Source organism: Equus asinus, chromosome 27 (assembly GCF_041296235.1).
Source record: "Equus asinus isolate D_3611 breed Donkey chromosome 27, EquAss-T2T_v2, whole genome shotgun sequence".
Lineage (NCBI taxonomy): Eukaryota > Metazoa > Chordata > Mammalia > Perissodactyla > Equidae > Equus > Equus asinus.
Window position 1 is genome coordinate 23237182 of NC_091816.1, and position 27351 is coordinate 23264532.

At 37.6% G+C, this 27351-nt stretch overlaps 1 protein-coding gene across 3 annotated transcripts; it reads right to left on the reverse strand.

The window, feature by feature from the left end:
* Positions 1-770: 770 nt before the first annotated feature.
* On the reverse strand, positions 771-17882 carry TLR3 (toll like receptor 3). Of its 3 annotated transcripts, XM_044760586.2 has the most exons (7): positions 17572-17882; positions 17259-17344; positions 15794-15930; positions 9394-9843; positions 7293-7484; positions 3230-5082; positions 771-2991 (listed from the first exon to the last, which is right to left on the reverse strand). In XM_044760586.2, the coding sequence occupies exons 4-7, from the start codon at positions 9832-9834 to the stop codon at positions 2763-2765; spliced, it is 2715 nt and encodes a 904-aa protein (XP_044616521.2). In that variant the 5' UTR covers positions 9835-9843; positions 15794-15930; positions 17259-17344; positions 17572-17882; the 3' UTR covers positions 771-2762. The 3 variants fall into 3 exon arrangements, with proteins under 3 accessions (XP_044616521.2, XP_014711257.3, XP_014711256.3); XM_014855771.3 differs by lacking the exon at positions 15794-15930 and having other exon boundaries at positions 17269-17344; XM_014855770.3 differs by lacking the exon at positions 15794-15930.
* Positions 17883-27351: the final 9469 nt, after the last annotated feature.

Genomic DNA, 27351 nt, shown 5'->3' on the forward strand with positions numbered 1-27351 from the left:
GTAAACTCCTCTGCCGTGCTCTCTGCAACATGGTTCCATCCTCTGACGCATCTCTACCATCTCCCGACACCAAGTTCCTGTCTCCCTCCCTACCTTCTGTCTTACTATTTGTTCTGCCATCTGCCTCCTCACCCACCAAAATCCCACCCAGCTTTGAAGGAACTGATCCTCTTCCACGGATCCTTCCCTGTCCAGGTCCATCTTCGATAAGCCCTTCCTACCCTACCTCTTACTGCCCCATTGTCTACAGTATAACTCATCTCCTTTGTACTCCATGGTATTTAGCACGGGCTAGACGTGTAGCTGCTCAGTTAATACTATTTTTTAACAGTGTTATTAACATGTAATTTATATACCATAAGATCCACCTGTTTTAAGTGTATGAGTCAATGATTTTTAGTAAATATACATAGTTGTACAGTCATTACCGCAATCCAATTTTAGAACATTCTCCTCACCCCAGAAAGATCTCTTCTGCTCATCTGCAGTTATTCCCATTTTCCCCTGTCCCTAGGCCCAGACAAAACACTAATCTACTTTCTGTCTCTATAGATGGCAAGAAATATTTTTTAAGCTCTTGATCTGGAGCATCTTTCCATTTTCTAATGGTCCTCACCACTTACTCTTGAGTCCCTTTTACAAATAATCTAAGGTAGACATTTGAATAATTAAGCACTGTTAAACAAATGGCATTGAAAACCCCCTTCCTCACTAACAAATTGTTTCTACTTCTTCTTATAATCGAAAAGATGTCATTTTTAGGTAGAATCTAAATACCTAGATTTATTTTAAACTCAATATGGTTGATTCAGCTGGGATTTGTTTTGAAAGTGAACAATAGGAAGAAGAACTTGGAGTGAACAGATGACATGATGGCACCATGAGGGCATTTAAGCAAGTCAGTTCACTTGTGGAAATCAATCCGTCAGACAAACATCCTTTACTCCTCTCCCCTTGTCTTGAACTCAAGGGAGGAGGATCCTCCTGAGAACAATTATGAAAGACAGCTTGCAGAAGTTCAGGATGTTGCTTCCTGTGTAGGTCAAACACAAGTCAAGTCAATAAAAGTTACACCTTTTATTAGTTTCATTTATACTCAGTTAAACAGGTCATCTCTTGTGTAGCCTAAGTCTTAAATATAAAGCAACTTTTTAAAAATTACATTTGGACTCCATTTAAATGGTGGCCCTTTGATCAACTATTTCATAAGCAAACAAACAAGACAATGAAAGCAAAATTACTTCCCGCCCTGCTTTTCGCAAATTGATCATGGATTGGTTAACTCATAGTAATCATTGATTTAGAGACATTTTAATGCAGTTGAGAATATTGATAGATAACATCCAAACTGCATCAAGAAAAAAAGTAGCTGTGATTTTTTATTTTATGATGCCAGAGTAAACCAGCATTGTTTTACAGTTAGAAAACAAATCTTAATGAAAAGGCCGTAAAACAAGTGTCTCTTGTGGAAGGATGGTGCGTAACGTGAAAGGGAAAATGAGCCCTCTGTATAGTCACGATGTCGGGGGACTATAGACTCCCAGAACCAGCAGTACAGTGGGTATTAATTTTCCAGAATTGTGTCAACTTTAGCCCTGAGAACACTGAACTCCTTAAAGTTCCCAAATGTGACATCGCAAAAGCTCCCTAAATTCAGTAGACGAATGGGCCCTTCAAGTACAGAAAGTAACTCAGCATAATGTCAACTCTCTCTTATATTTGAATATAAAGGTTTTAAAAATTTATTATTGTCTATTTCCAAGAATTAGACTCTTTTTATTGTAAAACAAAAACAAAACTTAAAATAGTCTTTCTAGAAAAGAACTAACTTACACATAGTATACTATTTTAAGGTAGAATAATAGATTCCATGTGAATGTGTTATACCATGACCATCATCGCTAATTACAAGGGAATCTTTAAGATTTTGTTTATCATAATTTTCAAGGAGTCAAAGAGTCACTGTGGCACAAGGTGATTCGGCCAGGGCTGTCTCCTGAGTCTGTGACCAGAGGAAGACAAATTTTTGTTTCCACAAAGCCAATCTACCAATTAATCTTCAGGAAGCAAGCCTTTCTGCAATATTTTTAAGCAAGAGAGTTATTTCTTCTAATACCTCCTACAGCAGAAATCCAAATACCAGGAAAATATAAGTAAGTCTTTATTAAATTATTTCTTTTATTAAGTAATCAAAATGAATGACAAATGTTTTCTGCCCTCTATAAGGTATATTAAAATGGTATTTAACATTTAAGAAATCAGCACTGGATAGGCACTACTAAAATACAAAGCTTTTCAATTTAAAAAAAATACCATAATTAAACTTTTAAAAATGTAGATATATATTTTGCTCTTTTACAACTGAAATAGCATTGTACCCTTTAAAACAATTACCTTTTATTCTATTATGAATGCATCCAAAAAAACCCAAACATAATTATCACAAATCCTCATAAACTCTGACTTTTCTTTAAATGAGGAATATTTTAAATATTATTATTGTCACAGCCCTCAGCAACCAATTGAGTATTCCTTAGTACAGGATATTCTTCTACGTTTATTTGGAGTCAAATTAAGTTAATTGGCAATGGAACACCTGAAGTAGGGAGACATATTTCCATGGAAGAGATATAATTGTGATATAATATTCTCACCTATAAATATGAATAAACAGATTTATGTTATTTTCAGATAAAACAAATTTAACATGGAACTTTTAAATTGGGAAAATTACGCCTTTGTAAATTAGTCTTTAAATACATTTAATGTGCTGAATTTCTGGATCCAAGTGCTACTTGCAATTTATGATGAAAGGCATTTATCCGTTCTTTCTGGACTGGCCAGTTCAAGATACAGTGTGATTTAAACATTCCTCTTCGCAAACAGAGCGCATGGTTCAGTTTATAATCTGGAATCTCTTCAAGAAAGATCAATATAATGGAATCCAGGTTCTGTTCAATAGCTTGCTGAACTGCATGATGCACCTTGAATCTAATTGAAAAACATTATTGAACTAAGTTATATATCAATATACATATTTTGACAGTCAAAAGCTCTGCAATCTAAAATTCCCCTTAGAGTTTACTCGAACCTGTCACTAAAAATCAAGTTATGTTTTCTCTTAATTTTATTTTTAAAATTCCTTGAGTTGTGAGTAATAATGTTAGTCGTATTTAAAAACTCAGTTGAAAAGCAAGTACACACTAAAAATTGCACAATGTTTACCTACCTTTTGCATAATGGATCTTTTAATAGATGCTGTGTTATAATGAAAATAATTTTTCTGCTCCTTTTGATGCTGTTAATAATTGCTTCAAGTTCAAGGACACCTGCCTGAAAGTCCCTTTCTTCCAGACAAAACTTGAGAGTTTGATCTTGTTCTTCCATTGGGGAGAAGTGTTCCCAGACCCAGTCCCTATCTTTGTAGGCGTGAATTATATATGCTGCATATTCAAACTGCTCTGGCTGGCTGTCTATTTCTTTGAAACCAAGAACTCGATGCACTGAAACGTTCCAGTAAAAAGATATTCTCCAGCCTTCAAAATGGATGAGCAGTACAATAAAGATAAAAATCAATAGGAAACTGGTATTTATCATGAAAAGAAGTTCAAAGGGGGCACTGTCTTTGCAGGATGATGTATCAAAAAGCATCACTGGGAAGCCATGATACTGAGGTGGAGTGTTGCAGAGATAATGACTTGATAGCTCAGAGATGTTGGTATGGGTACCATTAATCCAATTAACAAACCAGGCAATGCTTTCACATGTACAATCAAATGGATTAAAGCTCATATCTAAACTACTCAGGTTCTTCAAAGCTGGCCCGAAAACATTCTTCTCAACCGATGTGATGAGATTCTTCTGAAGGCTCAGTGACTTCAGAGACACCTGATCGTCAAAGACAGATGGCGGAAGTATGTTTAAATTATTCAGTCCTAGATTAATGCTTTTTAATTCAAATAAATTCTTGAAGGCCTCTGCTGGGATCTCATCAAAGCCATTAGACTCTAAGTTAAGGACGTGGAGGTGAGAAAGACCCTTTAGAAAATGAACAGGACCACCAGGGTTTGCGTGTTTCCAGAGCCGCGCTAAATTGTTATGCTGCAAATCCAGAATTTCTAGTTTCTCAAGACCCTCCAACAGTTCATCATTTATGTTGGCTATGTTGTTGTTGCTTAGATCCAGGATGGTCAAGTTATGAAGAGGGCGAAAAGGCGGAGGGGAGCTGTCCACATTTTTAAGGGCCACCCTTCGGAGCATCAGTCTTTGAAGGCTTGGAACCAAGGCAAAAGAGTTGCTAGTCAATTGTAGGTATTTGTTGTAGGACAGGTAGATTTCAAAAATATTTTCTAGACCTCTCCATTCCTGACCTGTGAGTTCTTGCCCAATTTCATTAAGGCCAAGGTCCAGTATCTTTAGGTGGCCCAACCAAGAAAAAGCACCACTTTCTAGTTTTGAGATTTTGTTTTTGGTTAGGTTGAGTGTGAGTAGAGGAGAATGAGCAAGTGATAGAAATGTTTCATTTGTTAGAGTCCGCAAACTTGAAAAGGAGTTGGACAGACTTAAGTGTTTCAGCTTTACCAATCCTGTGAACATATCGCTTTTTATGCCTGGAAAATTATTATCTTCCATGTTAAGATACTCCAAACATTTTAGCCACTGAAAGGAAGAATCATCAATCTTGGGAAGCGAAGCAAGAGAAATGCTCTGCTTAGTAAAAGATCGTCTCAAATTCAGGTATCTCACATTGAAAAGCCCATAAAAGGAGTGAGCATACAAATGCTCTATATTATTATACTCCAGGAAGAAATATTCCAGATGGGGAAGCCAAGCAAAGGAATCATTACCAATCACATTTAAGTTGTTGTGGGAAAGATCGAGCATGGTGAGATTTGTCTGCTTTAGCCCAACGAAAGTTGTATTGCTCGTTCTGTACAGCTGTGTGTTACTCAAAGATAGATTCTGGATGCTGGTGTTTGATAATTCCAGGCAAAGTTTCTCTGTGAGACTGGGGCCCAGTTGGACATTGTTCAGAGAGAGGCCAAATAATTTTCCAATTGCCTGAAAACACCCTGGAGAAAACTGAAAGTGGGAGAAACAAAAGATTAATAACCAAAACGCAACAGTCTGTACAACCCTTGAAACGTTTAGACACAATTCCGTACCCAATCCCCCTTCTACTTTCCCACCTTCTCCGGGTTTTCTCTCCATCCCTCTACTGCACAGCTCCGTGCTCTGTGCCTGTAACACCCAACTCCCGCTCCAGCCCCTTATCTCCCCTGGCCACTGGTTGACATCTACCCAACATTCATGTCTCAGCTGAGATGCCGCTTCATCAGGGGGCCTTCCCTGCCCTCCCAGTCCAGGTTAAGTCTCCTGGGACTTTTACGTCATCACACTGAGTATAACTGGAATTCATAAACTGTTTGTAAAGTCACCATCGGGGCAGATCCTGTTTCTGTCTTGGTGATCACCCTTCTCAGTGGAATGAGTGCATGGAGTTTATTATGAAACAGTGATGCACACTTTCCCTTCCGTAATTCTGAGTTCCAGCGGTCCTTTCTGGCTTTCCACCAAGGTTTTCTCCTGACTTTATTTCATTACAGTGTTTCCCTTCTGCTCTGCCCCCCTTCCCTCACCAGAAGGCTTAGCTGCTCTAGGGTTCAGCACTGGAACAAGAGAACAGAAGGCAGGAGAGAAGGATAGTAGCCAGTCCCTGGTGGTTAGGTCCACCAGGAGAGCCAAGAGGCTCTGATTTCCACCATGTCATATATGAGATGTTAGGGCTAATGGAAGAAAAGATAGGAAAGTTGGAGGAAGTGTGCGTTACTGTAAGTAAAGTAAGTCGAAATACAAAGAAGAAAATGATTAAGTTGATGATGATAAATCTACATGGTAAGATTACTTTGCAGTCACTGCATTTAAGTTTTTGAATAATTCTTCATGACATGGAGGATGTGCGTGATACAATATTACTTTTACACGGCAGGATACACTGTCATCCTCAGAGGCAACATAGCACAGCTGTTAAGAGCATGGCCCCTGGTCTAACACTGCCAGAAACCCAGCTCTGTCACCAGCTGGTCACCTGCAAGACCTCGGAGAAGTTCCCTAATCTTTCTTCATCTTGATTTACTCTTGTGTAAAGTGATGAGAACAAGTTGGACTGTATTACAGGATTACATCAAAAAGTATTTAAAAAGAACTAGTCACAGCGCCTGCCATACAGTTTACAGTTACGCACTCTATGATTCTCGGCTGCTGTTAATTTTCTTTTTATTATTTGGAGAAAAGCTGGAGGTAAACATACCCAAATGCTAACACTGGTTGTCTCTGGATTGTGGACTTTTGGATGATTTTTATTTTCCCCCTCATTATTTATATATTTTATAAGATTTCTCCAATACAGGCTCTAAACAGAAAAAAACGCTGTTCAAAAATTAACTGGAGTAGCTTGCATAGAATATTCAATTAATATCTCAGGATAATTTTGTACACAGTCTCAAATTATGTCTCAAAATTAACACAGCTTTAAAAAATTCTGATTTGGTTTGCGATTTCCAATAGTCTTATTCTCAGCCTGTAAAGGAATAGAATACTGACATACCTGTATACAAAAATAGTTAAATTGAAGATTATGGATTCATAAAGAGAAGGTTAGGTGTACTCCATTATGGGAAGGTTTTTATAAAGTTGAATGCTAGTTGTCATTTATGGGGCACTTACTGAACAGCAGACACTGTGCCAAATTCTTTACCACCCAGCCCAATGAAATAGTGTTATTATTAGACCAATTTTAAAACTGGGGAACTGGAGCAGAGAGAATGTGAATAATGTTCTTGATCATACAATTATTAAGAGAGAAAGCCCAGATAGGGAGCCAGCTAATTCAACTCGAAAGACTGTACTCCTAGCCATCATGCTATTTCAGTTCTTTCAGAGATTTCGTGAGATACATGGTATTCGTTCCACTTCACCAGCGAGGAAACTAAGACCCAGAGAGGTTAAGTAAGTTCTCCAAGGTCAAAGTACTGGCTTCTAATGGAACGGGGATTTTAACCCACTTATGTTTGACAGCAGAGTCAGTCTCAGCTCCTAATTGTCACCCAACTCCTTTCCTTGTGAGGAAGACATCAATGAGCCCAAGCAATAAATGTGAAGAATTTCTGGAAGACGTGGAAAATGTCATAACCTCTTTCTCTAGGGATTTTTAGATTCTTACCCATATGACACATTTAGGAAGTGTCCGCACTTAAAAGTAGCACACATAATAATTTCACCTTACTTCTTACCTCTTTAATTTGATTTGATGACAACTCTAACTTTTTCAAAGAAGAATTGCCAAGGAAATCAAGTTCGTCATGTCTCAGTGCCTGAATTTTATTATTTGATAACAGAAGCTCTTGGAGATTTTCCAGTTGGAGCTGAGTTCCTAATTTAGTAGATGATAAACCGTTATGAGATAGATCTAATTTGATTAAATTCTGAGAGAAAAAAACATGTATATGTTAGAGTCATGCCATCAAAAATAGTTCCTCTAAGTGTACATGAATCTTAGAAATAACACAACAGCAATATGTCAACTCTGTATTATTCTATAGACAACAATAGGAGTAATAAAAAATCTTTCTTATGTCTGAAAATATCATTGTTACAAGGATTTGGTTTCTTACTCCAAGGATCACTTTATTTCTCTTACCAAAATAAAAGGACTTAAGTTTGTTTATTCTTGATATAAGAAATATTCATATGAAGCATGCATTCATGTATTTATTTATAATAAGCAATTATTTATGATGTAAAGAATATTCATGTGGCTTATCAACATATAGTGTCATGCAACAGCCTTGTCACAAAACAACAGAAAGAAGAAGAAAAAATCTGTTTTCTTAAAAAGGATGAGTAGATCTTTGCTGTTCATGAAATCTTATATTGAGAAAGATTGATAGTTATGTAAATTCTGCATCAATCTTGTTTGTTTGTTTTGTCAGCGTGGTTGAGTATTTCATCCCTCTCCGCTACTTTTGAACATGTGACCTTCCACTCAGGTAAAAGGGAAGGAAAAGCTGATATATGTTGGGACAAAATCTTATGTAACGTCTATTAAACAGAACAAGACTGTTATTTATGTTTTAAAAATAAAAATAACATATTGCCAACGATTACTCTAACCAGATTTTGAGGTCTTTGTGTGCAAAGACATTTCATCCACATCAGAATCAAAGAAGGCACAAGAAAGAATTTCAAGTCCCTAGCAAGCAAATCATTTTATAAATTTTTCTAAGCATATTTAAATTTGAACGTTATTCTTGGCATCTGAGGTCAAGCCATGCTTAGTTTTGTGTAAGTCCATAAAATGAAGGAAACAAAGGTTTTGACAATGGCTTTGGTTTAAGAAAACAATTAATAATTGTCTCAGACTTAGAAACAGTAACAAACATTTTTCACAGATCTCAAACTCAAGCAAAGTGCTGAAAAGAAAAAGGGGATAGCCATTTGAAAACCAATATCGTGAGGAGATTTCTTAAATCAAGAGCAGGTAATTTTTAGTTGAACAACTTGCTTTACCATGTACCAATTTGTTAACTTTATTGAGGTCAGAATTTGGACTTATTAAATTAGCAGCATTGAGAGTTTTTTTGCCATGTTCCTCATGGGATATTCTGATTCTTCTCTGATCATCACAGATAAGATTCTTCTCTGATTTCCACCTCTTGTATGTGGGACACTGCCACAGCATGGCTTGATGAGCAGTGTGTAGGTCCATGCCTGGGATCTGAACCTGCAAACCCCAGGCCGCCAAAGCGGAGTGCACGAACTTAACCACTATGAAACCAGGCTGGCCCCTCTAAGTTCTATTTCTAATAGGAGGAAGGGAGAGAGGCAGAGTTCTTTAAAATTAAGATTGTAACTGATTTAAACGACATTTTCTCTTTTAAAAACATTTCCAACCATAATGGCAATATTTGTGTGTGGGGCGCCCCCCTCCCCATTTAGGCAGATCAAATTTCTTATTCTTCACCTTGATATTCAGATATTAAGTGTAAGGATGAATAAGTGACTTGAAAACTTAACATTAGATAACTTTTTTTTTTTAGGTTGACACCTAAGCTAACAACTGTTGACAATCTTGTTTTATTCTTTTCTGCTTTTTCTCCCCAAATCCTCTCAGGACATAGTTGTATATTCTAGTTGTGGATCCTTCTAGTTGTGGCATGTGGGACGCTGCCTCAACGTGGCCTGATAAGCGATGCCATGTCCACGCCCAGGATCCAAACCAGCGAAACCCTGGGCTGCCAAAGCAGAGTATGTGAACTTAACCACTTGGCCACAGGGCTGGCCCCTAGATAACATTTTTTATTTCCTATATGAAAATGAATATTTTCATCTTACCTTCAGATTTTTAAAGGGATTATTTTGAATTTTCTGGATTGAGTTGGACCTTAGATGGAGTTCAGTCAAATTCATGCAGAACATAAAGGTTTTATCAGAAAGTTGAGACAGCTCATTGTGCTGGAGGTCCAAAATTTCCAATAAAGGGAGTTTTTGGCACAATTCCGGCTCCAGTTTTGAGATGCAGTTAAATCCTCCATCCAAGATAGTAAGTTGGCTGTATCTTGTAAAATTGTCAGGTGGCAATCTTCTGAATTGATTATGGGTGAGATTCAACACTGTTATGTTTGCTGGGAGGTCATCAGGTATTTGAGTCAACTTCAGGTGACTGCAGTCAGCTACTTCATGTCTAACAGCACATTTGTTGCAGGATGCACACAGGACCCAAAAGGGCAACAGTCTCAAAAAGGAGTAGATGTGATAAGGCAAACTCTGACTCATGATTCTGTCCTATGAAAGAAATATAAAAGGTAATGGACAACATTAACAGCACATGCTTTCCTCTGCATTGGTATATTCCTTGTAAAATATATAACCAAATGTGACTATGTATGCTCTTCTTACTCATAACTTTTATGATATACAAGTATGTAATATACAAGTAATACATCCAATGGAAATAATTCAACAGCACAGAAAAGTAAAAAATGGAACATACAAGCTCTCTCCTCATTCTTCACCTCCACCCCACTTGCAACATTCCAGTGTAACTTCTTGACTATTTCTATTCTTAATTCTTAGGGTCACCTCCACAAAACTAAATAAAATGCTTGCGTTTCTGTTTCTTCGTTTACTGATATTATTTTCTTCCCACTATAAAGATAAGGAACATAGTTATACTATTCCTTCATCCTCTTCATATTTTCTTTAGTTATTTTAAATTTAATCCATTGTTACATTTATAATCTTAAAGACATGCCTAAATCTCTATTCCTTGATCAACCACCTTTACACCAAATCTCTTGACTCTTCACACTGTGATACAGGAAATGTGCACTCCTATATTTTCGTCTCACTTCTTCTATCCTTATGTTTCCTAAAACTGTCAGCTATAACATTGCTTGACATTGTCAAGATATAAAATCTTACCATTTTTATCCTGAAACCATGATGAAGTCTGACATACTTGGTCTAGATCAATTCGGAAAACCTAAAGTCAATGAATATCATTTACAATTTTATGATTATATAAATAGATATTCACTGCAGTATGAGTAAGACAGAAAAACATAGTGATTAAGAAAACAAACCCTGGAATTACGCTGTGCATTCTGATCCTGGCTCCTCCGCTTTGTAGCCTCTAGCAAATCAATTCATTCCTCAGGCCTTAGTTTCCTTATCTTGTAAGCAGAGATAACTACAGTGGCTCCCCCCTCCTAGGCAGTTGTGAGGATTAAAGGAGATAAAGCTTACAGTATCTGACACAGAGCAACATTTGATGCTATTCCTATTATTGATCAGTGCGATAATCCCATGATTTACACATGAATCATTATAACTTTTCTATTTTGTAAATTTTTTACTATAAAGAAAATCTATATAAAACAAAGACAATTTATATCATGAGACAATCATAGCTAACCATTCAACAAGAAGGAAATAGTAGAGGGAGCCAAGCATGTAACATAATTGAAATTCAAGGAAGTTCACGGATGGTTGAAAAGATTTGAGAAGCTCCTTATTAACGCAACCTTGGGTTAGGTGGCAAGCTATAGCACGGACTCTGGGGCTGCTTTCACAGGCTAGGAAGCAACCAGTATCTTCTCCGCACAGCTACAAATGATCTTCATTTACGGAGGCCAGATTCCTTTAAAATTGCTCTGTTTATCAATTTCACTTTAAAGCATGAAAAGAAAGTCCTGGGTTATGACACATCCATAGTCACTTTACCCTTCTGCTTGGTTTAAAGATTGAAAGTAATAAGTTTAAGCATTTGCTAATACATCATTCACAAAATCCAGAAGCCTTTACGAGTATTAATAGCAATCTTTTATACATCCGATAAAAATTGCTTAGGACATTAAATACACTGCTTTGATTTTTATGTAAAATTTTTGTAATTCTTATAAATTAAGCATAATTGTGTTTGATGTTTTAAATGGATGATTTGAAGAGCCTTAAGTAACAATCACAGTTTTGTGCACAGAAATGAAAGGAAATAGGATTTCAGTTTGTGGAATCTTTGCATTAAATAGAGTTTGTAAGGAATTTATATTTCCCATGAATAAAACATCAATGCAGTTGAATGCAGAAGGTATAACCCTATGCTTCCAAGCAGGTGACTGGTGAAGATTGAAGGCAACATGAATTTGTCTCCCTTATGCTAAATCGATTCTTCAGAATTATGCGTTGTTTGGTTTGCTGCTTTTTTTGGACCATGACTTTTTTGAAGTTTATAATTTCCCTTATTTTATTCTTGTTGAAAGAAAAATTATATGTGGCTTCATTTCCATCACACCAAGATCATCCAGCTTCTTAATGGTACTCTTGGTTGAATGGCCAATTTTGATGGATACGTCCAACACCTGCCACTTGTTGGCTATCATCACAGAATCCATTTCTCTGAGCTCCTAGATTAATGCTGCTTGTATATTCTTTGATTAGAGTATCTCCTTGAGTAGTTCTTTCTCCCTCCCTCCCCAAAACGTTTATAGAAGATTATCTTTCTAAGTTCTCGTATGTCTGTTTTTGGTTGTTTTTGTCCTCATGATTTTGACATGTAGGCTATTTGAGATTCAAAATCATTTTAATGCAAAATCATGAAGGCATTATTCCATTGTTTTCTAATATCCAGTATCCAGTATTGCTAAAAAGAAATCTGATGCCCATCTGATTTTCCTCTCTTTATTAAAATAAGGGATTCTTTTATTTTCCTTTCCTTTTTCTCTTTGAAAGTTTTTAGGATCTTTTCTTTGTCCTTGGTAATGTAAAATTTCACAATGATGTATCACGCTAAATCTTTCCTTTAATGTGACTATACACTCTGGTATTTTCAATCTGCAGGTTCATATCTTCCCTAAGTTTCTATGATTTCTCTTTGTATTCTCACTATGATCATTTCCTTTTGTCCTTCTCCTATGTTCTCTCCTTTGGAACCACTTTCAGGTTCTCATTGTGCTTGCTGTGTGATCTTCATTATATTTAAAGTTACCTTTTAATCTTTTTATTCTATATTCCTAGACATAAGCTTAGATTTTGTGTCAGGACTTATATCGATATACACTTTAGCAATATGTATATTGATATATACTGGATCAGGACTTATATTGACATATAATTCTTTAATTTTAGCAATTATATTTTAAATACATACAGAACCGTTCACAAATCATGAGTGGACAGCTTGTTAAATTCTCACAAAGTGAGCATATCAATGTATTCACCACTCAGATCAGGAAACAGAACACTAAGAACACCCCAGAGACCTCCCTCAGCTCCCTCCTAGCCACCACCTCCTCATTCCCAAAGACAAGCTTTTTGTGATTTCTTACACAAAAGATTAAGTTGACCTGCTTTTGTATTATCTATTAATGGAATCGTGCACTACATATCATTTCATGTCTTTTTTTACTCCACATTAGGTTTGTGAGATTCATCCACATCTTGTCCTGTAGCAGCATTTGTTTATTTTCATTGCTGTAGAATAACCCATTCATACAGAATATGGCTATATCACAGTTAATTTTTTTCCAACGTTTCTAATGAAAAACCCTAAACAGCACAATTCAAAGAACTTTATAGTGAACACCCATGTGTTGCCATATATCTACCCATCTATCCATCCTGTATCCATCATCAGTTCATGAAGGTATTCTGCAACATGAGAACCTTCCCTCTAAAGAGTGTGCATTACTACCTCCAATCCAATATTCATTAATAGAGTTTTTCCTTTCGATGTGAAGTTTGCATTCAATGAAATGCACAAATCTTTATGTGCGTTCTCTGACCTGCGCACCCCAAACTCTAGAGAGTTTCCCCATACCTTTCCCAGTTAATTCCAATCTCATCTCTCAGAGACCACCACTGCTCTGACTTTTTTCCACTGTGGATTATCTTTGTGTGGTTTATAACTTCACATCAGCGGGATCATATTCACTCTCTTAAAGAGGGCTTCTTTCACCCAGACAGTATTGCTGAAATTCATCCATGTTGCATGTTTCAGTGGTTCTTTTCTTTTAGTAACTGAGAGGTATTCCATTGTATGAGTAATATCATACCTTGTCCATGCTCTGATTATCAGACACATGGGTTGTGTGAGGTTTTTTACTATTATGAATAAAGTTAGTATGAACATTTTTGTACATGTTTTTATGGACATATATATTTGATTTCTTTGGGGTGAATACCCAGGATTGAAATTGCTGGTCATTTAGTAAGTGTACCGTTAGTTTCATAAGAAATTGCCGGAACTTTTGGCAAAATTTTGTACCATTTTACACTCTCACCAACACCTTTACCAAATGGTACTATTAGCTCTTTTACTTTTAGTCATTCTAGGGGATGTGTAGTAATAATATCTCTTATGGTTGTAATTTGCATTTCCCTGCTGACTAATGATATTTAACAATTTTTCACGTGCTTATTGTCCATTTGTGTATCTTCCCTTGTATGTTCAAATATTTTGCTCATTGATTATTTAGGTTGTTTCTTTTTTATTATTGTGTTACAGGAATTTTATATATATAAATTTGTACAAGTATGAGTCCTTTGTCAGATTTTTGTTTTTTTAAAGATAGGCTCTGAGCTAACATCTGTCCCCAGTCTTCTTTTTTTCTTCTTCTTCTCCCCAAATCCCCCTAGTACATAGCTGTATATTATATCTGTAGGTCCTTCCGGTTGTGCTATGTGGGACGCCACCTCAGCACGGCCTGATGAGCAGTGCTAGGTCCATGCCCAGGATCCGAACCAGTGAAACCCTGGGCCACAGAAGTGAAGTGCACAAACTTAACCACTCAGCCACGGGGTTAGCCCCCTTTAGCCAGATTTATATTTTGTGACTATTTCTTCCCATTTTGTGAGTTACCCATTCATTTTCTTAATGAATGATAGTGTCTTCTTAATTATGATAAATTCTAATTTATCATTTTTTTCTTTTGTTATTATCGCTTTCTGTGTCCTAAGAAACTGTGTCCTTGCCTACTCCCAAGTTACACTTTTTAAGAGATTTATGGTTTTAACTGTTATGTTAAGGTCTGTGATCTCTCTTAATTTTTCTGCATCATGTGAAACAGGAGTCAAGATTCATCTTTTTCAAGTGCACATCCACTTAGTCAGACCACTTTTTTTTTTTTCTTGAAATGACCTTCCTTTCTCAACGGAATTGCTTCAGCGCCTTTTTTAAAAACCAAAGGACTGTTTAGGTGTGACCTGTGTCTGGGGTCTCTCTCTTCCACTGAAATATTACCAGTTCTTACGCAAACACCACACTGTTTTGATTATTGTAGTTTTATGGTAAGTCTTGAAGTCAGAAGTATAAATCTTCCCATTTTGTTATTCTCTTACTAGATTGCTTTTTCCATGCTATGATTGGTGGGGATCATCTGAAATATTTTTTTCATTATTGATTTAATTATCCCTCCTTACTAGAACGTAAAGCTATCACAGTAGAGGCCATGATGTTTTTTATTTTGTACAGTGCCACCTGTGCCTAGAAAAATGACTGGAACATAACCAGGACTGAATAATAATTAGCTACACGGGTAGCTAATCAGTTCAAGAAAACCACTTATCTCCACATATAGTCACTTGATTTTAGTGGGAAGTGTACTGATGTGGTAGTCCCTGGTATGATAATTTATCTAGTTTCACTTTTGGATATTGAAAAAAATTGCATATATTCTCAACGTGTGGAGATGGAGCAATGATAATGATATTTAAATAGATTTTTCATAAGATCTAAAAGTCATGAGACAAGAAGAATTCCAGCTAAGTTTTAGAGAATAAAGTCATTTGAGATTATTAATTCCAGGAAAATAGAACTAGTATTAGTATTTAGAATTGTTCTAATATGCTTTTAAAAATGAAGTGGTTTTACTTTCATTCTTACCTAGTTCTCAGAAACAGAAGAAAATCAGTGTCCATAAATGAACATTCCCACTCTATGGGCTTTATAATACTAGCACTAACTATGTTTAAAGCTACACACAATGTTCACATCCATAGGCTATGAGGAACATCACAGCCCACGCCAGCTAGGACGCCCCTTACAAATTGCTCAGGTGCGCGAAGTATGTGAGGCTGGAAATGATACATTCTAGAAATCAGGGACCAGCTCCTCACCCCCCACCTCTGTGAGATTCTTCCAAACCTCTCCTCCCCGTTACCATAAGGATACTGTCTCAATTTACAAACGTTCAGGTACAGTCCTGCAATGTATTCTCCTCATCTAGGTGACATTTACCTTTTCTGGAAGGACTGTAGATAGAGATCAGAATTCCTGAAAAGGACTAAACCATTTACAATGCACATCCATGAAAGACTGAAAAACATTCCTGGATCTGAAGATACACTTCATCAGATGGAAATGACTCACAAGTGCTAGGCAGGATGAGTGAAAAAAGGAAAACACACAGAGAGAATCATATAAAACTACAGAATTGTGACCATTCACAAAAATTCCTAAAACCTTCTAGGAGAACATATGATCAATTATTTCCAAAGGAAAGAGACCCTGATTGATACAAAACTTGTCATCAGCAACATCAGCCATTAGAAGACAATAGTGATAAGCTTTCAAAACGTGCAGGGGAATTAATTTTGAACCTAAAATTTCATTTCCAGCTGAACAATTAAAGATAAGAGGGAAAATTATTTTGAGATATGAAAAGATTCAGTAAGTTTATAACTATGCAACCCATATGAAAAAGTTATTATAGAATGTACTTCTGTAAAACAAACAAACAAAAAGACATTTAGAGGATGAAATGAGAGTGAAGAAAAAAACTGCTGTTGAATGAAATGTAACAGAAACAGAGAAAGCTAAAAACAAATGAAAAATAGATTCCTTGGGCCTTGCAATTTTGGAACGCCTTCTCAGGGTGCAAAGGATTACTATTTCTTTGTCCAAGTGAGAGACAATATTATATCACGGTTAGGACATGGAGTCTGGAGCCACTAGCTACTAGCTAACCAATTGTTACAGTTTGGCTTGTACAGTTTGGTTTGCAAAGTCACAATATTTTTTTTCTTAAATTTATCCAGATACACTTGCATACAGACATACACCAACACATAATTGCGTTCAAAAGTTGGAAGGCGACTTCCTGGAACCAGTACTACCCCAGGCTGACTCCGACTAACCCACATCTGCCAATGCTGATTACTGAGTTTCCTGTACATCTGAAAGTCTTTCCACTTCTCATCTTCCTCCGTTTTCCTTCATCAGGCCAAAGAAAGCCATGTTTTCACTCCTAGAAACACCTGGAGTGCTCTCTCCTTTTCAAGCACATTAACACAAAATGCCAGCTCCTGTCTCCTCTCCAGCCAGCAAAACTGAAAAAACAAAATAAACTCTGTGTGTCTTTAAGACAAACGTGATTTTTTTAAAAAGGCAGTTGCAAAACAATTTTCATAGCTTCCCTAATGTGCTTCTCCAGATACAGAATTCCACAAAAGGAAAAAAAATTAATTACTGCATAAAGTATTTTATTGTGTTAGAAATGGTTGCTATTCCTTGTACTCTGGGTTATGAAACACTTCTCTGCAGGGCTATTTAGCTCCCTTTTCTCCCACTGTCCTTGCTGAATGATTCTGCCTGGATTTCAAGCACCAAATCAAAGAAAGACCAAAGAACGCGAACACCAACCTGCCTTCTAGCTTTGCCCAACAGGAAAGACCCTATACCAATAAGAATTGAAAATATATACCTTCACTTACTCTGAGGACAGCTGACCACTCCTTTTTTCATTAATCCAAATCCAGTCGTTTTCATCAGGGAAGTGTGGCAAGTTTCCTACACATGCGAAAGTGAAACTAAAGTTAGAAAAAAAAAGCCTTTTAAAATAGTTGGTGCATTCTAACAAGGGGAAGGGAAGAAGGCACAATCTCAGCAAGAGGTATTTTAAATTGCTTCTTTAAAATATCCCATTTTTTTCTTCTTCAGGTGCAGTCCCTTGGGTTTTATTTAAAAAGTCACAGATTTACAGATTTAGCAACAAAGTTGAGAGCGTGAGGTCTCACCTCCTGGTGTGGGCAGAGCTGTCTTCCAGAGGTTAATGAATACATAACTCAGAGTGACTTCCTCTATTTTTTACCAAAGACTAACACAAAACTGTCAGAATCTAGCACGATGTGGTCAGAGGGACAGAAAAGAACTCAATCCCTAATCAAAGCGAAGTACTCTCGCTTCTCTTATCTCAAGTTATCTTCTTAGCCACCTTGTAAGATAAGTAATGCAGGAGTTAACCAGTTTCAGAGCAGAGAAAGAGCTGTAGTGGCAAAGCCAGGAGCCATTGCTGCTCCACCTTCCACATCAGAACCTGTTAGGGAACAAATAGGTAAGCCCAGAGGAAACTCACATTCACTATTTAGTTATCAGTTAGCTTTGCTGACTCAAACTAGTCAAAGGAATGTGCTTGTCAAGAAACAAACACATTTTTTCATTGTTGTTATTCTATAATATTAGAACTGTATTGTTACATAGTGAAATATAACAATGGGCAGGAACTGTAGAGATCACCTAATTCAACTCCTTGCTTGAGAAACAAGGAAAACGAAACCTAAGGAGGTGAATGATTTGCCTAAGGACATAGCCCGAGCTGCCATAATGCTTTATGCAAACAAGTAAAGTTATAAAACGGCCTGGAACAGTTGAAACATGTCCCTAGCTTGACTGCAGAATTGACAGCAAGAAATAAGTTCGTATCAGGGTGTTAAATGCCCTCTCCTGGACTCCAGTCCATGATGTGATTACTGGGCTCATGGTTACATTTTTTTATTTTCAGTTGTCACATCTGTAATACAATACCATAAGCAAACAGTTGTCCTGAGTAAACAATTGTCCCCCACATATACCCACTGGGATGTACGGTAAAACATTCCTAGTGCTCAAGAGGTTTCTTATGTGTGGGAAACTTGAAGGCAGGACAGGGACATTCCTTGTATTATAACTCTCCAGCCACTCTGCTACGGCAGGCTGCTACTTTGGCCGCCAATTAACCAGGCTTCTCTTCAGTACTCAGACCCTTGCATGGTCTTCTCCCACATTGACTCTGGGCTTGGCCACATAACTAGTGCTGGCCAGTGGGGTATTAGTAAGCACGAAGCAAGCCAAGGCTTGATAAGCCTTTGTGCATTGGGACTTACCGTCTTCCTTTCAGAACCCAGTCACTCTGCGGTGAGAAGCCCCACCTAGCCTTGTGCAAAGGCCACATGCAAGAGAACTGAGGCTCTGGTCTACAGCTCCAACTGAGATCACAGAAGACAGCCAGCATCAACTTGCTATCCATATGAGTAAACCATGTTGGGAGTGGGTTTTCCAATCCCAGTTGAGTCATCCCAGTTGATGCCACACGGAGCAGAGACAAGGTGTCCCCAACAAGTCCTGCCAAAATTCTAGAAGAGTAAACAAATAAATGATTGTTATTGTTTTAAACCAAAAAAAAAAATGTGGCATGATGTGTTATGCATCAATAGATAAATGAAATACGTTCCCTCCACTATTCTACGCATCTATCTATTATGCCTTATGACTCCTTGCACGTATTAGATGTCCCATAATGTCGGTTGAACTAATGAGTGGCTTTTGGAAAATAATTTTTCTTGATTATCTCATCATGCAGTAATCAATTTAGGCTTAATACTAGTTTACAGCCAGGTATTAATAGTCCTCAGTTCTTGCTAATTTCTAAATACATCACAGGTCCGTTTCTCTCCACTGTATATTTCTTAATTACACATAAGTTATTAACTACTATGGTGGTAGGTACTACAGTGAAAAAGTTCATTTCCCCCTTTTTAAGAGAATTAAGTCAAAACTGTGCTATTTGTCCATAAATGTAAAATAACAAGTCCAGTATTCACTGGTATTTTGTGGTATGATAGATCAGCCAGTGTCAAAATAAGGAAGCTGCATTATTGCCAGGAGAGCAGAGATTTACTGAATTCTAGAAGCCAAAATCCCTCAAATTTATCAAATTTATACTAGTTTTACTAAAAGTTATAAATGTTACAGTTTCCTCCTTCAACCTGAGGGAGTACTTTTTTATGAGAATTGAATAAGATAATATATGCAAAGAGTCTGAAAGAATGGCTTGAGAAAACAGCAAGTTACAGAGACTGGAAGTGATAAGCAGATAATTGGTAACTTACTATTTACATATTTATTAAACTAAAGATCCTCTGTCCCTTTCTGCCTGCTCCTAATAATAATTCTTAATAAACTAGTCACTGTTTAAAGAACAATTACGACCATCCAGGCAAAGAATTCTTTGATGATTGAGGATAGCGCAGAATCAGCAGGAAGCATAGTCACGTCACTGGAAGACTCATATAGGAAGGATGGATTATGAGTTTCATTATCATCATCATCAACATCTACAATGCTAAGCTATGGAAGGCTATATAAGAGAGTTTTTACAATCTCCCATAAAATTAATTTAGACATGAAGATTGCATCATCGCAACTTCTGAAAACATATATAGGTGTTGAAATTTTGGGGCCAACAGTAGACTATGTGAAAAGGCAGGTTAATGTTAGACAACACAATAATTACGCTGTTGCCAAAACTATGAGTTGCAAATAAAGAGAGAAATAATTACTGAGGAATGGTTAAACTTGGACCAGCACTGAATATCCAATTGTCAGGGAGCCATTGGGTATTTAAAAGAATCAATATCGTGCACAGGTTTAATTTAGAATGGCTCTCAAGAATTTCTGAAATAAACCTTTATTGATAGAAACAAGGAGATTGGACTAACCGATCTCCCCTATGTTAGCAGGAAGTCAAAGTAAGGCTATACTTTTTCATTAAAAGTTCTCACGGGTTTGTAATCTGATGAATATATTATGGACCTGGATAAATAGTTAAATTTACCTCAGAGCATTAGATAGTCATTTTTCTTAACTTTTTATTAAGATTATGATAGTTTATAACCTTGTGAAATTTCAGTTGTACATTATTGTTAGTCATGTTGTGGGTACACCACTTCACCCTTTGTGCCCTCCCCCCATCCCCCCTTTCCCCTGGTAACCACCAATCAGTTATCTTTGTCTATATGTTTAACTTCCACCTATGAGTGGAGTCATACAGAGTTAGTCTTTCTCTATCTGGCTTATTTCACTTAACATAATACCCTTGAGGTCCATCCATGTTGTTGTGAATGGGGCGATTTTATCCTTTTTTATGGCTGAGTAGTATTCCATTGTATATAGATACCATATCTTCTTTATCCAATCATCAGTTGATGGGTACTTAGGTTGCTTCCATGTCTTGGCTATTGTAAATAATGCTGCGATGAACATAGGGGTGCATGGGACTTTTGGAATTGCTGATTTCAAGTTCTTTGGATAGATACCCAGTAGTGGGATGGCTGGGTCATATGATATTTCTATTTTTAATCTTTTGAGAAATCTCCATACTGTTTTCCACAGTGGCTGCACCAGTTTGCATTCCCACCAACAGTGTATAAGGGTTCCTTTTTCTCCACAACCTCTCCAACATTTGTCACTTTTCGTTTTGGTTATTTTTGCCATTCTAACAGGTGTAAGGTGATATCTTAGTGTAGTTTTGATTTGCATTTCCCTGATGATTAGTGATGATGAGCATCTTTTCATGTGTCTGTTGACCATCTGTATATCTTCTTTGGAGAAATGTCTGTTCATGTCCCCTGCCCATTTTTTGATCGGGTTGTTTGATTTTTTGTTGTTGAACTGTGTGAGTTCTTTATATATTATGGAGATTAACCCTTTGTCAGATATATAACTTGTAAATGTTTTTTCCCAACTAGTGGGTTGTTTTTTCATTTCAATCCTGTTTTCCCTTGACTTGAAGAAGCTCTTTAGTCTGATGAAGTGACATTTGTTTATTCTTTCTATTGTTTCCCTCATCTGAAGAGTTATGATGTCTGAAAAGATCCTTTTAATACTGATGTCAAAGAGTGTACTGCCTATATTCTCTTCTAGAAGACTTATTGTTTCAGGTCTAATCTTTAGGTCTTTGATCCATTTTGAGCTTATTTTTGTGAATGGTGAAAAAGAATGGTCAATTTTCATTCTTTTACATGTGGCTGCCCAGTTTTCCCAGCACCATTTGTTGAAGAGACTTTCTTTTCTCCATTGTAGGCCCTCAGCTCCTTTGTCGAAGATTAGCTGTCCATAGATGTGTGGTTTTATTTCTGGGCTTTCAATTCTGTTCCATTGATCTGTGGACCTGTTTTTGTACCAGTATCATGCTGTTTTGATTACTGTAGCTTTGTAGTATGTTTTGAAGTCAGGGATTGTGATGCCTGCAGCTTTGCTCTTCTTTCTCAGGATTGCTTTAGTAATTCGGGGTCTTTTGTTTTAGGATTCTTTGTTCAATTTCTGTAAAGAATGTCCTTGGGATTCTGATTGGGATAGCGTTGAATCTGTAGATTGCTTTAGGTAGTATGGACATTTTAACTATGTTTCTTCTTCCAATCCATGTGCATGGAATGTCTTTCCATCTCTTTATGTCGTCATCAATTTCTTTCAGGAAAGTCTTGTAGTTTTCGTTGTATAGGTCTTTCACTTCCTTGGTTAAATTTACCCCAAGGTATTTTATTCTTTTTGTTACGATTGTGAATGGGATTGAGTTCTTGAGTTCTTTTTCTGTTAGTTCGTTATTAGAGTATAGAAATGCTACTGATTTATGTATGCTGATTTTATACCCTGCAACTTTGCTGTAGCTGTTGATTATTTCTAAGTTTTCCAATGGATTCTTTGAGGTTTTCTATATATAAGATCATGTTGTCTGCAAACAGCGAGAGTTTCACTTTTTCATTGCCTATTTGGATTCCTTTTATTTCTTTTTCCTGACAAATTGCTAGATAGACAGTCATTTTGAACTGTGTTCACTGGTCTCCTTTCATCGTCACCATTCAGAAAATACATGGTCATGCTCTATAGCTTCTGAAATTCTGAAGGCATTTCTTTTCTTTTGTACTCTTTTTCTGAAGTAAAGATACAGTTCCTCTTACCGGTGTCATTTCCATTTCTGCTCATTGAGCTTCAGCTGGTTTAAATTAAGCTCAACCAGACACGAACTCAGCAAGAACTTTAATAAGAGAGGAATTAACACTATGTCCTTCCTGCTACTTTCACTTACATCTACTGAGCAGGATTGAACTTGAACATTCCCTCTGAAGAAGAAACTAACATTGGACACACAGAGCTTCTGTTTTAACCTGAACTTTTATTTATTTATTTGTTTGTTTGTAATTTTTCAACGTTGTTGAAAAGTCGTGATATCTTCCTATCTCTTGTAAATCTGTGATGTGGATTAGTGTGAATGTGGTCTCACTCTCCTTTATTGACAGTCTCATGGCTAAGAGCTCTTCAAACTCTATGCTTTGACTTGATATTCATTTATTAATATAAAAATAAAATTCTAGACCCAACTTCACTATTATCTTATAATTTAAGTATCCTAATTAAATTTGAATAAACTGATGTCTACTGGGCATGCAAGGAATGGAGTCATAAATGTCAGACAAAATCATTAAATAACCACATTTAACATAGGGAAGTTCAAGTATCAAAAGTAACTAATGATTTACCATAATTAGATTAAACTGGTCACTGCTGAGAGTTAATGCTCATGCAGATTGATCTCCATCTTATAATGCAAATTTCAAATCAACAGGTGACAATAGAGAGCCCAGAATTGGAAGGGTTACGCAGTTTCTTTTGACCACACTTCTTGCTTTCCACCTAAGAGGAAGCTTTATCTGTATCTGAGATGATTTATAATAACAATATGAGAACTGATCCTTAAAAACTGAGAAGTAAAAGTGGAAGCAAGGTAAGGAGGGGAAAGTTTATTATGATAAAAATTTGGAGATAAAATACATAAACCTAATAAATTCAGAAAGCTCCAACACAGAGTTTACAGCCCGTATAAAATGCCAGTCTTATTCTTTATTTAATCTAGAAATAAGCCTATATAAGAGTTGAATGTACACTTTAACATCATCAAAAGATATGATAACGTTTCTTTTTGTTTAAATTACCTGTGAGTATATAGTGGCCTGGAATGTGAGAGCCCAATAAGGGAAGTGAGTGAATGGTGGACTTAATCAGCTCCTCAAGAAGGAGAGCTGACTGACCCTTAGCCAGAGCCTCAAAACTGGGTCAAGAGAGCATTTTTTTAAAAAGATTGTGTTATAGTTGACACCTTGATGTCTTAACATCAGTTTTGAGCTTGATTTTTTAGGATACTTGAGTTTTCTGAATAATAGAGAAAACTTCCAGATATAGGGTGTTAATTTCCCTAAACAACTTAGAAGACAATTTTTCCATGAGGGTGAAAACGAGAGAAAGAAATAGAAGGACTTTGTAGTCTGGCCCATAACCAAGTTCCTCCTTCATATGGTATCAACCAAGAAAACAGATCTAAAATTTCTGAGGTCCCTAACAAGATCTTGGTGGAATTGTAAAGTGTGTTAAGAGTGTGAGTTTTATTTTTTGTGACAATAATTTCCTGGTGTATTTCTTGGTGAAAGATGGCACAGTTACATTGTTGGAGGGTATAAATTAGTCACTTAGGTATATGTAAAGCTCAATGGTATTTGTTTGTAACCAAAGAGAAGAGTAATTGTGGTGGTCAAGGTCACAGTGCAGAGTGGAAGGTGGTGGTGGAAAGCTGGAGAGGTGGCGTAAGAGGAGGCACTGGAAAATGGGAGATGCTTCCCCAGGGGATTGAGGGGTGGACTAATACTTTCAATAATTTTTAGAATGGCACAAATTTTTAGAATGGTAGTAACCTCTTTAAGATTTCCGTTTAGGCACAGGAGTGCCGGGGTTTTGGCAGAAAGCAAGGTGTATACCAGAATCGTGGGCTAAGCAGACAGTGAGCCCAGGAATTGTAATAGAATCCCTAATTTCAAGGGAAGAAAAGCAATAAATGTCCTGTGTCCAATCTGTCAGCACTTTAAAGAGGCAGTCCACGGCAATGGTCTGAGAGTCTGGGATGAATTACCTCTGACAGGGAGCAATGCTATCTTTAGCAGCTCCCCAGCCAGGGCTACGTTGTCTGAGATGTGAAACTGGGGTATCCTTCCCAAGTAGATACCCACTCAGGTTGGTGTGATGTCTTGTTTTTGTGGCCATGTGGTATTATAACAAAAGCTGAGCTTCTTGTAGAATTTGAAGTCAATGTTGGGCTTGGGAGCTTGTAAATATCTTTTAAGTCATGGGACTTTGAGGATGCACAGCTGGCAAAACTCATGCCAGCATCGGCGATACTCTTATAATGGCACCACAGCTTCAGAACCCAGTTGGCATGATTAATGCCCTAAATAAGGCTGGCTGAATCTAAAAGCTCCAAACAACCTAAGGCTTTGCCCAGATGGATGATGAAAGAGGTTTTACTGCAAATAGGATTTAAATCCTATAGCCTAACTTGGGTGCGTGTGGTTAACAGAGGGTCAAGTTGTCAGCCAACTAAAATATCTGTGGTTGAGCTTGGAGCTTTGGCATTATCCTGTTCATAGTTTCTCAAATTTAGCCAATGTCCATGGGCCCTTTGCCTCAGTTGTCAGTTTGTTTGGTGATGGGCAAGCTAGTGAAGTCTTTGGGCTACAGGGCTCGCATGAACTAAACTGAATGGCGTGTGGGCCTCAGAATTTGCCGTGTCTGGTTGAAACAATGGCTTACATGGAAGGTTTAGGCCTCCAGATCACAAACTAATGAAAACTCTGAGACCAATAGTAACAAGACTAATAGCCCACTGAAGGGTGTGTGGCTACCCCTGACAGTCCCTTGTTGCCTAAAGTTGATTTTCGCCTCGCATGTGTTATTACCAAAAATGGGTTTTCTAGTTTTATGATTATAGGATACGATGTTGATTCCATTATTATCTCCAAATGTGATTTCCATTTACTAAGTGGAGTTTCCTATCTCCCTTCTTGGTAGTCCACGCTGTTGTGGGAATGGCCGTGGAAAACTAATTTTAATTTCCTAAAGAAGATCAGAGGGAGAGCCAGATTCATTATCTACCTCTTATAACCTGAATATAGAGGAAGGTTTATGGGTGGAAGTTTAGGCTCAAATCGGTCTCATAGCAGATGGGCACGTGTCTAGCCCACAGGGCAATCTATAGTCTAATGGATCCCAGGAGAGTATGCAGCCCTGATCTGGCCTCAGCCCAAATGGGATGGGAGCAGGATAGAAAATCTATAAAGACAGGGTGAGACATTATTAAAGGGCCTCACATATACGTCTTTATACATGAAGGAGAGACACATCTCCCTTTAAATATAGGAAAAGTTTATGGGAAGGTTTTTTAAAGTTGGTGTGAAGTGTGAGTCAGCCAAGGGGCCTTGAATTAAGAGAGATTAAGGCCTAGGGAAAGACAGAGATCCATCTAATTGTTGATTTGTCATTTTGTAACATAAGTAAGGGTTCTTTGAGGAGTCCATTGATCCTCTCTACTAAACCTGTTAGGAGGGACCTATTAGTATGCTGAAAGTTCCATAGGATGCCTTTTCCAGGAGCCCAACAGTTTATCTTAACAAGTGAAATGTGTACCTTGGTCACTATCAGTAATGTCTGGAACACCCAAGGGATGAGGAGTCTCCTTGTGAGGCCTTGTTTTGTGACCTTTGCATATGTAGAGATGTCTGACTTTGATTTATATTTTGGGCATCTACGAGACAAGGGATTCCAAGAGTTCTTTACCCTGAAAGATAGAACTTAAGCAATAGCCCAAGAGTTTGTAAAAATGTGCAGAGAGGGCCATTTGCTGATTAGGGCATCCAGTGCTAAGAGGACTTCCTAAAATTTGGCCAGTTGTGCTGATCCTTGAGCCCTCTCTTTTACTGGGGACACCCTAGTTAAGGGATATAAAGCAGCAGCATTCCACTGAGCTCCATCACATGTGACGGTGGCAATTCCATCTCTACAGTCTACAGACTCTCATTGCTATTTACTTAGTTAATCCCAAGGGGCTCTGCAAATACCCAAGAGGCCTGGGAGAAGGGTGACCTCCTCTAGCACCGTGGCATCTGGCAAGGGACCGAGGGGAGGGGAGACCACTCCCTCCTGCAGGTGGAATATGCAGAGGGCCCAGGTTTAGCTCCACCCTGTATTAAGGAGGCCTCAGTAGCCATGCTGATCTTGTGGGGTGCTGCTTCCATGACCCAAGGCATAATGTGCAGGTGGGTATGGAGGGTCATAGGCTCAGAGTCTGTGAGAGCCTCTATTTACAGGGGAACCCAGTATGTGGTCAACAATTTTTGCTCTAATGATGTATAGCATGGGGCCAGGAAGGGAAGTTTCTTGCATTAGAAATCCAGGGACAATTCATGGTCATTACATGTGATCCAGAGACTCCAAGAAGCATGAGAGGAGGTTGCTAAAGCCTCTGGAAGTACTGAAGCTACTTCTCTGAGGGTACTAACAGGCGTGCTTGTTGATTTTAATTCGGACAAATTCTAGAGACTTTTGTTGGAGGGGGCCCGTTTAAGGTGGCTCATTTGTAGGGAGCAGCATCAGTGAGATGAAGTAAAGTCTGTAAATAAGGAACATGGTGAATTTTGATTCTAGAACCCAAAATTGACTAAAAGATGTTGGGCTTGTATGCCCTTAACAGTGTGTCAAATGACTCTCTTCTGAGGAGGATGTCTCAGTGTAATGTCATAGATGTGCTCCTGGAGAAAGACGGATGCAAGTAAGATCCTGTCTGCAAAGATGATATGTGATGGAAAATCTGCCAAGGATAGTTTTGGTTAGCCAAGAAAAGGTGCATTGTGTCCTTCAAGAGGTGAAGGCAAACTGCAGCT

Bases quoted from the DNA above. Each gene is read 5' to 3' on its own strand.
- TLR3 (XM_014855771.3), bottom strand. From the start codon at position 9,834: ATGAGTCAGAGTTTGCCTTATCACATCTACTCCTTTTTGAGACTGTTG. The intron at 7,485-9,393 runs GTAAGATGAAAA...TTTTTCTCTCAG, and splicing joins ATCCCTTTAAAAATCTGAAG to AATTTAATCAAATTAGATCT. The intron at 5,083-7,292 runs GTAAGAAGTAAG...TCCCACTTTCAG, and splicing joins CATCAAATCAAATTAAAGAG to TTTTCTCCAGGGTGTTTTCA.